The sequence below is a fragment of the Tenrec ecaudatus genome, chromosome 12, assembly GCF_050624435.1.
Source record: "Tenrec ecaudatus isolate mTenEca1 chromosome 12, mTenEca1.hap1, whole genome shotgun sequence".
Taxonomy (NCBI): Eukaryota; Metazoa; Chordata; class Mammalia; order Afrosoricida; family Tenrecidae; genus Tenrec; species Tenrec ecaudatus.
This window is the reverse complement of record NC_134541.1, coordinates 30,668,067-30,681,168: the sequence shown is the minus strand read 5'-3', so window position 1 is coordinate 30,681,168 and position 13,102 is coordinate 30,668,067. Positions and strand designations below refer to the sequence as shown.

Genomic DNA, 13,102 nt, shown 5'->3' with positions numbered 1-13,102 from the left:
AGGGTAGAACTGCCCCTGTGAGTTCCTGTGACTGCAAACTCTTTATGGGAGTAGAAAGCCCAATCTTTCTTCCTCGGAGCAGCTGGTGGTTTCGAACTGATGACTTTTCAGTTAGCAACCTCAACGCATTACTGCGACCACGCCCTCTGCTAGGGCTCCTCTCCTGGGCAGCAGGTCATAACAAGTCTTGGCTCAACATGTCCGATGCTCTTGTGTTAGCCGGTGCTTGCAGGAGGCCTGCGAGGTGGGAACTGTTGTTGGTTCCCTTTCACAGCAACTGACACCAGCTCAGAAAGGTTCCATGCAGTGGCGTTCTCCCTTTTGGGGTGGCGGGGAGGTACATCACAAACCAGCACCCAGACATTTGAGGGCCTCCTGGAAGACCCGGGTCCGAAAAGATTCAAAAAAAGAACATTCCAGGCCGAGGGGAAAGCAATGAACAAAGGTGTGGTGTTCGGGCCGGACGGGCCTGAGCCTGGGACGGCTCAGCTCGGAGGCTTGGCCAGAAGGGACACACAGGGAGCCAGGATAAGGCTGGCTGGCCTCCCAGGCGCTGTCAGCTCAGAGTCTCTGGAGGCAGGACCCCCACAGAAGGGAAGTCACTCTTTGGTCCTTCCCCTGACTGTAGCCTCCAGGGACTCCCACGCTCCCATGCTCCCTCCTGCATGAGGCAGGATCTTCCCAGGAGGGGTGGCGCCAGGGGCAGACTGTGGGGCGGGTCTAGGGGAGGCACGGAGAGCTCCCATCCCTGGGAAGGCCATTCTCCTCCGTTACCAGCTCCCCAGATTGGTGTCCCTGTCCAGCTGCTGCCGGGTCTGTAAGGTGAGCCAGTGGGTGGTGTCAGATCACTGCCTGTGGTAGGGGGCTTCTGGCAGGTCAGGGTTGGGGACTCCATGGGAGTTATTCTCTATGAGGCGGGTCTCTTTCCCCAAATGTAGATTTCCCTCCCTCTGCCTAGGTGTGGGGCGCCCCCCAGCTATCATATGTGGCGTGCCCCATCTAGTTACTCTTCTAGAAGTGGGACACCCCTTGTGGTTTGTTTTGGAGCACCCCTCTCCATAAATGTGGAGTCCCTCTTTCTTTTAGAGGTGGGTGTTTTGCCTTCTCTCTGTCTTGGTTTGGTCCTCCCCCTCCTGTAAAGCCTCTCTTGCTCGTGTCAGAGACACGTCTCCTGTCTCTGGGGCCGGGGGACCCCCACTTAAAGCCTCTCCCCACTCTCCATGGGATGCTGGACCCTGCCACTTCCTTGGGGTTGGGAGACTGGGCTCAGCTTGCTTCCCTCCCCTCCCCAGATCCAGTGGAACGGGCTCTCCAGCACGTAGGCAGCTAATTAGTGGTGGTGGTGGTGGGGATGGGGACCAGACCTTCCTGGCAGATGGCCCCGGTGCTGGGAAGGGAGATGTCTCCAGGACCTGCTCCCTCCAGACACCGACGCTTACCCAGGGACTTTTGGGAGCTGGTACTAGAAGGGTCTCCAGCTTAGACAACTGGGGCTGGAAAAAGAACTTGGGGTCCCAGACTCAAACTCTCAGTGCTGCTTCAAGAGAGAGGCCTCCTCCTACTTCTCAGATGGTGAATTGAAGTTCCAGGAGGCCTATGATCATGCCCTCCCCACCCCTGCCCCGCTCCTGGTTGATATCAGAGAGATAATGACAAAGTTGGAGGCGGGCCAGAGAGTGACCTTAAAATTCTTGGAGCCCCTCCCCACATCCCTGGAAAGAGGGGCTTGTAGTTTGGGTGCCAAGGCAGGCATCGTGGGGAGTGGCTGAGAACCCGGGGGCAGGACTCACCCATGTGCCCACCCAGATGCTCGCCAGAGCCCCCTGGAGCCTGATCCTGAGAAGCGGAGGACTCAGTACACGAGGGGTACACAGCCCCGGAGGCACTGGTAAGTCCCCGACCGCTTCCTCTCACCCGGACTCCAGGGCCAGGACACAGGGGTCCTGCAGCCTGCAGGCTGTCCCTGCCCTGCCACCCATTGGGCCCCCAAACCACTTCCCACAGCCTACTCCTTGGACCCAAGCCATGTTCCCTCACCCCCAAGGTTCCTCAGGGCCAGACCCCAAGCCCCAGGTCCCCAAGACCCTTGTGGGTGTGGGCAGAACCTTGGGCTCTAGGCCCTCCTTTTCAGTGCTCCTCAGAAGGACCCAGAGCAGGAGAGACTTGAGGCAGATAATAGAAGGGCCTTCCTGACCCTTACCAAACCAAACTGACTGCCATGCACTCATAGATACCCTGCAGGACGGGGCAGGCTGCCCTCTTGGGGTTCCGAGAGGAGAAGGAAAGCCTCGTCTTTCTCCTGCAGAAGGGCTGTTGGTTTTGAACTGCTGACCCTTTGGTTGGCAGCCCCATGTGCTATTCCTGCACCACCAGGCTCCTTGTCCTGATGGTCGTGACGTTCCTGAGCCCTTCCCGTGGGTCAGGCAGCCATGGGGGCACCACAGCGCAGTGCAGGTCACTGGCCTGAACCCACCAGTCACTGCTGGGGAGAGAGAGGAGGCTGTGTCTGCTTCTGTAAAGATTGGCCACCATGGAAACCCCAGGTGGCACATCCCCTGGGTCCCGGAGGCTCACAGGAGTTCGATTGACCGGACTAGGCACTGACCCCTCACGCTGTGACAAGCATGTCCATGGACTGACATAGATATCACAGCGGGCCTCTGAGTGGGGTGCTGGGCCGTTGTCTGGACGAACTGAGCACCAGACACCAGAAGCGCCAGGACTCCTTGCCCAGGAGGGATGGTGCCAAGGCCATCCCAACAAGGTGTTAATCGGCGCCTCTGATGTTGACAAGCAGGGGCATGTTGACTGAGACCACAGGGAACTTGTAGGTGCTCAGCCCTGGCCTCGAGCCTTCCCGCTCTGTGAATTTCACCCAGTTAACTAGCTGCCTGGTTTCTTTGTTAGTGCAATGGGGTAACCATCTTGCCTGGCCTAGAGTGACATTGTGTCGTGACTGAACACACCCCACCAGTGGGGCCCGAGACTGCTTCCCAGCAGAGAGGATGTGCCCAGAAATTCAACTCTCTCCATGAGCAGACTGATTTGAGCGTGCGGGGAGGGGGCAGCCTGGATTCAGCTCCCTCCCTGTCGCCCACAGCCCAGACTGAGGGCAAGATGCCCCCCTACACCAACTACCACGCCCAGCGCGCCTACCCGATGCCGGACGATCCGTACTGCACAGAGCTCAGCGCCGAGCAGCAGGCCCTGAAGGAGAAGGAGAAGGGCAGCTGGACCCAGCTGACGAAGGCCGAGAAGGTGGCCCGTGAGTGTCGGCGCCGGGCAGGGTGGACGGGAGATGGGGGTGTGTGTCTGAGGAGGACCCGTGAGGGAGCAGGGAGAGGCCCACAAGGACAGCCAGAAACCCTAGTCTCCTGAGTGTGCATGCAAAAGGTGAAGCGAATCCATTTGTTCATCCCCTCTTCCTTCCCTTCATGCACACCCTTCAGAAGCCCCTGTCTGTGCACAGCTTGGCGATGGCGGGGACCCAGGGGCTCCCTCAGCAGATGCTCCCCATCCAGGGGGACAGGGGACACAGGATATAGGGTTCGGATGGGGTGTGTGCCATGGCTGGGGAGGCCCGTGGGGGAGAGGGCTAGAATCTGGACTCCTCAGAGGAGGGCAGCTTCCCACTAGCCTGGAGGGTGAGAGGGAGGGGCACCAGGAAGTGGGGACATCACGGGGGAGGGTGTGGGTGGTGGCCCCACTGAGAGGGTGGGGGAACTGGAGCAGAAGGAGGCAGGTGAGGTGAGTGGGGCAGGGATTTGATCCTGGGAGGCAAGAGAGATTCGGGCCCCGTGTCCTGCCCGCCGGGAGTCTCCGTGGGATGACCTTGAGCTCTCTGTAGCCTTGGGTCCAGCCTGAACTCCTGCGTGTCTGGGGACTCTGGAGTGGAGGAGTGCACAGGATTCTCACCCCCATTCACTCAGCAAGGTGCTGCACACCCACTTCAGGGCCAGGTACCAGGCGCAGGGTTGGGAGCAGGCGGCTGGCGGAAGTTGGCCTGGTGAGAGCCGACCTTCCCAGACTCCTCTCCTGCTCTCTTCCTCCTTCTCTTGTTCTCCATCCACATGAAAAGGCCACAAGCCTCTTCTTAAGAATGCCATCCAAATGCCACATACACAAAGCCATGACTGAGGCTGGCATTCTTTCTAGCCCCCAGTTCAGTTAAGTCAGCGGTTCTCAACTTTCCTAAGGCCACGACCCTTGAATACAGTTCCTTGTGTGGTGTTGACCCCTCAACCTTAACATTATTTTCGTTGCTACTTCATCACTGTCATTTTGCTACTGTTATGAATCAGTTGACCCCTGTGAAAGGGCCTTCCAACCCCAAGGGGGTTGTGACCCACAGGTTGAGAACTGCTGAGTTAAGGAAATTGAGACTCAGAAAGGTGATGCCACTTGTAGACCGGGGTCCAGCTAGAGAGTGGCGGGGGCAAGATTGAAACCCCCCACCCGCCCCGCCACCGCTTGACCCCAGGACCGCGCTATCCTGGCGGGTGAGTGACAGCGGAGCTCAGTCAACATCTTCCTTTGACCACTGGAAATGCTGGGTTCTCAACTCTTGACCTTCTCCACTGGGTAGGACTCCTCCCTGCCCCCCACCTCAAATGTTTCCTTCACCAACTAACAGGGTGGGGTCGGTGGGGTCTGACCGCCCAAAAGGGTCAAAACAAAACAAAGCCAAAACCAGACTGACTGCTGTGGTTATGTTGCTCGGTCACCAGTCTGACACACCACCCGGCCCCGCACCACCCTCTCCACTGTTCCTCTGCCACGGTGCCAGTCCACTCCCCGAGGGCTGTCCTCCTTTTAGCTGCTCCTTACTTTACCAAACACGACGTCCTTCCCCAGGGATCGGTCTCTCTACATGAGATTAAGTCTTGCCCCCCTTATCTCTAAGGTTATACTTCTCCTGACTCACCGTGACCCTCTAGGACAGGGTAGAACTGCCCCAGTGAATTTCCGAGGCTGTAACTCTTTCCAGGAGTAGAAACCCATCTTTTTCTCCCGTGGAGCGGCTGGTGGTTTTGAACCGCTGACCCTGTGGTTTGCAGTCCAACACATAACCACTAGGCTACCAGGGAAAACCGAGCTCCACCTCAGCCTGTGAGGGGAGGGCAGCCATGTCCTCCGTCCTCCTCCCTCGTTCTTCCCAAGGTCCTCTGTACGCTTTTACCCAGCCCCCCACCCCACCCCAAACAGTCCTTTCTCCCTGTTCACACCACAGTCCCCGCCCTCTGGAAATGCCAATGCCTTCTGCTGGCTGGTCTTGTTCTCACACAGCCAGCCACCCACCAGGGCATCTTGCTCAAACCCAAGACAACTCGCCGGCTCCCCAAGGAGTTCTGCCGCCAGCGTTTCCCCTTTAGTTATTTATTTTCATATTTATTTAATGCCCCTTGGAAAGATCACACACAGAGAGCAACACATTAAAGGGATAGAGTGAAAAGATTCTCTTCCCTTCTACCCAATCCTCGGTGATCAGGCTCCTATGAGTATGTATGGAAGCCTTCCTGCCCCTTGTGGGAGGACCCCCGCCTCCCCCCGTGCCCTCCCTTCTGCACACTGTCACTTCACTGGGCGGTACAGCTTCATGGCATCTGGAAACTAAGGTGGCGCTCTCTGAAGTGAGGGAAGCCCCCCTCACTGCCCTGAGTCCATTCTGACGCACAGTCCAGTCCCATGGAGGACATCTGAGGCGCCGGTCTTTCCGGCAGCAGCCAGCCTCAGCGTTCTCCCAGAGCAGCTGGTGGGTCTGAGTGGCCGGCCCTGTAGTTCACAGCCCCTGGCTGAACTCTCAGGACCACTCGAGGTGAGAAAGTTAGCACTGAAGCCTGAAGCCGCAGCTGGTTGGACTGAAAGGTGTCTTCTGGCTACTGAATGGATGGAGGGAGAACAGGCAGGTGGACCAAGGAGGTGCCAGTCCAGGTGAGAGGCAGTGGAATTGTCTACCAGGGCATGGACCAAGGGGGTGAGGAAGTGGAAGGGCCTTTTTTAGGGTAATAATTATAGGACCCACTACTTATTTGGTGACAGAGACGTGGTAGCGCTGTTAAGTAAGCACTGGACTGCTGACCACAAGGTGGGCGGTTCTAACCTGCCAGCCACGCCGTGCGAGCAAGATGAGGCTGTGTGCTGCAGGGAATAAGGTGCACACTAATGGTGGTTGTGTAACACGAAGAGTATCATCAAGGGCACCAGATCACACAGGTAGGAGCTGTTGGATTGGAGCAGGTTTCGTTGCGTGTGTTTTTGCCACAATTAACAGAAAAGGACACTGGTCATAATGAGTACAGGAAGAAGAAAATGTTCTTTAATGGATGGATGGTGGTCACGATTGTACAACTCTTTTTTTTTTAAATTAAAAAAAATTTTTTTTGTACAACTCTTCTTGAGATGAGCGAACTATTGAATTGTAGGATATGTGGATGACGCGTCAATGAAACTTTAAAAAATAAGACTTGCAGCAGGGATGGGGGATCTTTTTTCTGCCAAGCACCATTGAGATGTTTGTAACATGATTTGCCAGCGGTCCTGGCATTTAATTAACTGCCCCCTCGTGGGATGACTGGAAGCGCTTCTCTGTGGGGGGGGCGTGCTGTCAGCGGACACTGATGATGGGCGTGACTGCTAACTGCAGGTCAGTCGTTCGAAACCACCTTCTCGGTGGCTCCTCGGGAGAAAGGTGCGGCTTTCTACTCCCGTAGGGTTCAGTCTCTCACCATGAGTAGCAGGAGAACATGTTCTGAAATCGATTGTGGTAATGACTGCACTGATCTTCTTAATACAACTGGATGATTGTGAAGTATATGTCAATAAAAGAAAAAAAATTTTAAGTTAGAAATCTTGGAAACCGAGAAGGGCAGTTCTTCTACCCTGTCCTATAGAGGCGCTATGAACTGGAATGGAACCGATGGCAGTGACGTTGTTTTAATATTTATATATAGAGAGAGACAGCCCGCGGATCCCACCCCTGATGGGCCATCTCAAAAACTCTCTCTACAGAGTTGGGATGAATCAGAACTGACTCAATGGCAGTGGGTTTGGGATCTGTTTGTGTTTGGGGGGGTGGTTATTTGTAGGTGCTGGGAAGTATGCAATTGTCTGGTCCCAGTTCACCCCACATCACCCTCGGAGGGAGACATCCACCCATTTCACAGATGAGAAGCAGAGGCCCAGGCAGTTGGCATGCCTGACCCAAGGCTCGGAGGCCAGCAGTGGGGACCGCTGTTCCAGGTGCTGGGGACGTAGCTGCAGTCACAGATGTCACTCACGCCCTGTACTTGCCTCCAGGGCCTCTCATCCACTGTGGGGAGGGGAGGGCCAGGACCCCTGGCTGGGGTCCCTGGGACAAATGTACTGATGCCACCCCCACGTCCCATCCTCCAGTTTACCACATCCAGTTCAACGAGACCTTCGCCGAGATGAACCGTCGCTCCAACGAGTGGAAGACGGTGATGGGCGGGGTCTTCTTCTTCGTGGGAGTCACAGCGCTGGTGATCTGGTGGCAGCGGGTCTTCGGTGAGTGGGTGGCCACCCCATCCCAGAGACCCGGGAACCATGGCGGCCCCTGGCTGAGCCCTAGCGCCCTTGGAAAGGGGAGGGGTCTCCCCAGGGCCTGGCAGTAGATGGGAGCCAACGCAGGTAGAATGCTAGGAGCCATCAGGAAGCACTGGTCAGGATCTGTCAGGCATGCCCATCGCTTTATAAGAACGATCACCCTGTCTCTGACAGACAACACCATGGGGCTCTGAGAGGTGAGGGGACTTGCTCAGTCACACAGCAAGTGGGTGGTGGGAGTTGGGATTTTAGATCCAGGCAGACTTCAGCCTGGGGCTCCTGATACCACTGGGCCACACAGGTAGGTGGGGAACCTAAGGCTCAGTCAGAGAGGGGACAGACCTTGGTGGCCCAGGTCACAGGGTGGTATCAGGCAGAACTGAGGTCGGAGTCCTGAGGTCCCTGGAATGATGCTTTGGGCAGGAGATTGGCTGTGCTAGCGGTGTGTGTGATGGAGACGTGGGGGGCACACGGGGAGGGGATGTGGGGTGATACGCAGGGTGGAGGGTGCTCCTCAGCAGGAGCTCTGTGGCGGAGACAGCCTGACAGGGTCCTCAGTCTCCCCCGTCCCCCTTCCAGTGTTCCCCGAGAAGCCCATCACGCTGACCGACCAGTGGAAGGCCCAGCAGCTCCAGCGCATCCTGGACATGAAGGGCAACCCTGTGCAAGGTCTGGCTGCCCGGTGGGACTACGACAAGAAGGAGTGGAAGAAGTGATAGTGCCCCCCAGGCCGACTCCCTGCAGTCCCACCCCTGAGGCCCCTCCTCTGCCTTCACCTCAATAAAACCGACCCGATTGATTGCTTTTGCCGGGCAACTCCAGCTCTGTCTTTACAAGGGGGTCGAGGGGGGGGGGAGGCTCAGTGGGGTGCTCAGCTGGCAGGAAGGTGGTGGTCCAGAGCCACACAGCACCTCACAGAAGAAAGGCCTGGTGATGGGTTGCCTTTGGAAGATGACAGCCTGTGAGTTGGCACTGACTCGATGGCAATCGTTGGCTTCTTTTGGGACCTAAAATTAACTAGCGTAGTAATCAAGGGGGCGAGACTAGGTCACTTACCAGCCTCTCAGCGCCCAGTGCGTCCGGGAGGGCTTCCTAGAGGAAGAGAGCCCTAGATGGAGACTTAAAGTTTAGGTGGGCTTAGGAAAGACAGAAGGGCAGGTGTTCCACGTAGAAAGAACTACTTGACAGGCTGTGTGCTAAGCGTGTGACTGAATGGAGCCAGGTGCTAACCGAGGCCCTGGGGCAGCAGCAGTGAACAGGACCAAGTCTTGGCCCTCAAGGAGGAGACCTGTTCCAGAGCGGGGAGCCGGGAACATAGATCAGGGAGTGTTACACGTAGCAGATCGCCCGGCGATCGATGATCAGAAGAAATAAGACAAATACAGGTACACAGAGTGCAGCGGGGACAGTTCCTTCCCACTTGTTTGGAGAGAGAGAGAGAGAGAGAGAGAGAGAGAGAGAGAGAGAGAGAGAGAGAGAGAGAGAGAGAGAGAGAGAGAGAGCGAGCGAGCGAGCGAGCGAGCAGGGTTTGCTCTCTGTCCACCGGCGTTTCTGGATCGCCAGCTTCTAGGACTCCAAGTGTGGGCTCCAAAGGGTTTGTGAGCAAATGGAATTCAGGAAGAAAGGACTTGTTACCCACACACTCTTCAAGCCTCCTCCTCTGGGGTAAACTGGAAACGTAGAGAAGCCACCTCTGTGGTTCCTGAGGTGCTGGGGTCCTTCGCCAGCCTGCTGCCTCCTTTGACGCATTGCGTCCTTACTGGGAGAAATAGGGAAGCATCCGTCTACCCCAGGCGCGGCGTGGCTGCGCATTAGGCTGGTGGGTCCTGGGGGAAAGATGAGCTTTTCCACTCTGGCAGAGGTTTCCTCTCAGAAGCGCCCAGGGGCAGTTCTCCCCTGTTCTATAGGGTTGCTGTGAGCTGGCATCGACCCGACAGCAGGGAGTTTGAAGTCTACCCATCTTCTCCGAAGCTGAGCGCCAGCGATTCATCCACTTCACACCTCTCTTTCAATCTAGTCCCGCCCCCTCCCCCCCTTACATTTCAAGACGTTGAAGAAATGGGCCATTCGTCCTGAGCAATTGTTTGTTCTGATCCCAGGCCACTGTATGATGCCATCCGGTGCCCCGGTGTTTTCTATAAACAGTGGTTAGATTCAGAGGTCTAATCAGATTTCGGTTTGAATTCTTTGGCAAGCATCTTTCGTGGGGCGGTGCTGAGCTCCTCTGCCAGGCCGTCAGCCGCCCCCACTGGCCAGTGCACAGACTCATTATTGACTTCTTAAGAAGGCAGATGGCTTTCAAATACAGTCCAAGACGCCCACCCCAATTCGCATTTCAAAGGTGTGATTTTGAGAGTCTGTGATACTATTCCCCCAACTCCCCCTGTCTATCGGATTCACAACGATCAAAGAGTGTGGGCAGATGTGCGTGAGAGTGGCGGAGACAGGCAGCTGCTCAGGACATCCAGCAAGACGACAGGATGGAATGGAGCCTGTGCACGGGTGTGAGGGTTAGGGTTGTTGCACCGTCGTGTTTAGATTAGCAAACATCGAAAACCACCCACCTGTCCCTTCCTCAGGCAGGGTGGTCCATCGGGTGTGCTATCAACACAGACAGAGTGGGGGCCGACGGCGTGTTGGTGCCCTTGGCCACCCTTGGAGGTAGGTCACCAGCAGCTTTGTGGACAGTGCTGCTGGGTCTCAGCCCCAGCCTGGACCAGGCCAAAAGCGCCAACTGCTGAGGACGGATAGCCCACGGCAGCTCTCACACAATAAAGGAGGGAGCTGGCGGATGGCATCCTGGGCCTTCTTGGCCCTCGGTGATGAAGCCAAGGATCAAATGTGGGAGGATCCCCATTTCCTGCAAGGGTCAACTTCCTCATTTTGCTCCCTATCCTAGCTCCCTGCCCCCACCCTGGTCTCATATCCCTACTTCCCTGGGATCACTCCCTAGACAACTTATTTGCTCCTGAATCCTTGTTGTAGCTTTACTTTGAAGGGAGATCCATTCGGACATAGCTAGAGCTTGGGCCATTGGTACGTCCCTAGTCCAGTCCTGCTAGGTCTTGGTCCAGAGTTCATCAGATGAGTGGGAGTAGGGGCCAGTGGTCTGACAGCAGAGCTTGAGAACATTTGTCTAGGATTCTAATGCCAGACAAGAAGCCATGGTAGTCATGGGTTAGATTAGTAGTTCGAACTCACCAGCCGCTCCTTGGAAGAGAGATGAGGCTTTCTGGTCCCATAAAGATCTACAGCTTCGGAAACCCAAAGGGGATGGTTGTATTGTGTGCTAGAGGGTCCCTAGGCGTCAGAATGGACCCTGTGGCAGTGACTTTTTGGATGGTGCCTCACACCATTTTACAACACAAGGCTCAATGCTCTGCACGAGCCTGCCAGGCTGCATGTATGCTCATCACACTCATTTTACAAGTCAAGAATGTCAGAGAGAGCCAGAGACACCAGCGAGTACATGGTGGATCCAGGCTTCTACTTCAGGCTGTCTGGCTTCTGAGTGGCTCCCTCGACCACTTCACCGTCCTACTCTCCTGTCTCTTCTTGGGTCCTCGTTGAGTACGGTCAAGGCGGGTCTGTTCCAGCCTGGACAGGGGTCAGCAGTCGAACTTGCCAGCCACCCTGGTAGCCAGGTCAGTGGGGCCTCTGACATTTGCACACCACGTGCCCAGGGAGCTTGGCACACAGCACAGGTGAGATTGTGAGAGGCCACTTGCAGACAGCCAACCAGCTGCAGGGGTGTCCTAGGCATCAATGATTCGCAGATTAGTCTTCTCAATATTCGTATTTATGATGATGATTTTTACAATGCAAGGGGGGGGACAGAATAGCTGTGGATGTTGGGGACGTGCTTTTTTTGACAGTGCAACTGAAGGCAAGACTTTCTAAGGGTCAGCTTGGGCACGTTCCACCTGCAACCCATTTTCAAACCATCTCGGGCTAGGTCATTACGATGTTTCCATTTTTTCCTATTCTATAGTCAAGCGAGAGATTTTTTCTTTCTTACATTAGGTCCATGTTCTCAGTAGTGGTGTTTTAAGAATAATTTCTTGAATTAGGAACTAGTTAAAACTTTGCCGTGGAGTCATCTGCATTTCTTAAGTAGTCTCAAGGCTCCTTATAATGGAATTACTCACGCTAATTATTTATGTGTGAACCTCCGGAAAGAAGATGGCTTAAATAATGTAAGAGGAATTAAATACTCCACATGCTCAGAATTCTCACATTAGTGTGCAGGTATATATTAAAGGGCAAAAAAGACATTTCATACATTATATATGTCCATTTTTATTATTTTGTCTATATTAAGAAAGAGTTCTTGCAATTATTGTCTCATGGAAAAACTGTGATGACTGGGGTCTAAAAACGGAGAGCTGGACCTTAATGGGATGTTTGACCATGAACCGCTCTGCTGATTTTTCCACATGACTTGACAATTTTTCCTAAATTTATATTGAATTTGGAGTATAAAAATGTAAACACTGACTGGGCTCTTTACACATTTTTTTCTGAAAATCATGAATCGGTATATCAAATGTTACAAAATACTATTTTGATAACTACCTAAATAATCCATTGGCTGTTCTGTGTTCATTTCCCAATACAGTCAATTCTATCAAAAGATCTCCTAATAGAGTCAACCGTGTTTACCTGGGGTGAGTCTTTTGTTATGATACATTATGTTCTTTAACATGTTGTCAGAATCTACTCCCCACTGCTGAGTGAACTCTGACTCATGGCAACCCTACAGGGCAGGGTCGAACTGCCCCTGTGGGTTTCTGAGGCTGTCAAGTTCTATGGGAGCAGAAAACTGCATCTTTCTCGCATGGAGCGACTGGTGGTTTTGAACTGCCTACCTTCTGGTCAGTGGCCAACATGTAATCCACTACGTTCCCAACCAGGGCTGTGTCAGTCCATCTTGAGGGTCTTCCTCTTTTTCATGGCCTTTGTACTTCACCACACAAAATGCCCTTTTCCAGAGACTGGTCTCTCCTGATAATGTCCAAAAACTGTGACAGGAAGTAGTGTAATACAAAGAAAGATACTGTATATACTCAAGTATAAGCTGACCCGAATATCAGCCGAAGCACCTTTTTACCACAAAAACTGCATTAAAAATGTGCTGCAAAACTCGTGATCTACAGAAATGGAATGACTCATAGGCAGCCCCAAGTCCTTCTAGCTTTCCCTCAGCGTGCAGTTGTTACATGCATCATGACACGTGAAATGTCTGGAATCACCGGTCAGAAGGCTGCGTGACAATTCACAACTGGAAGAAATGAAGTTGCCGGATGATCACTGAAGTTTAATCTTGAGGACAAGTGGGCCCACTACACGATGGTCTCTCTCATAGCCGTAGAGTTGACTTCGACTCACAACGACCCTACAGGGCCGCATAGAACTGTCCCATGAGCTTCTCAGATTGTAACTCTTTATGGGAGTAGAAAGTCTCATCTTTCAGCTGGTTTCGAATAGCAGTCGAACATGTAACTACTATGCCACGATCGCTCCTACTTTTGTATATTTG

At 54.2% G+C, this 13,102-nt stretch overlaps 1 protein-coding gene across 1 annotated transcript; it reads left to right on the top strand.

Annotated features, from left to right (window-relative positions):
• The first annotated feature begins 706 nt into the window (after positions 1–706).
• Positions 707–8,369, top strand: COX4I2 (cytochrome c oxidase subunit 4I2). The gene is made up of 5 exons (XM_075527798.1): positions 707–822; positions 1,807–1,888; positions 3,101–3,265; positions 7,393–7,524; positions 8,143–8,369. The coding sequence occupies exons 2-5, from the start codon at positions 1,807–1,809 to the stop codon at positions 8,277–8,279; spliced, it is 516 nt and encodes a 171-aa protein (XP_075383913.1). The 5' UTR covers positions 707–822; the 3' UTR covers positions 8,280–8,369.
• Positions 8,370–13,102: the final 4,733 nt, after the last annotated feature.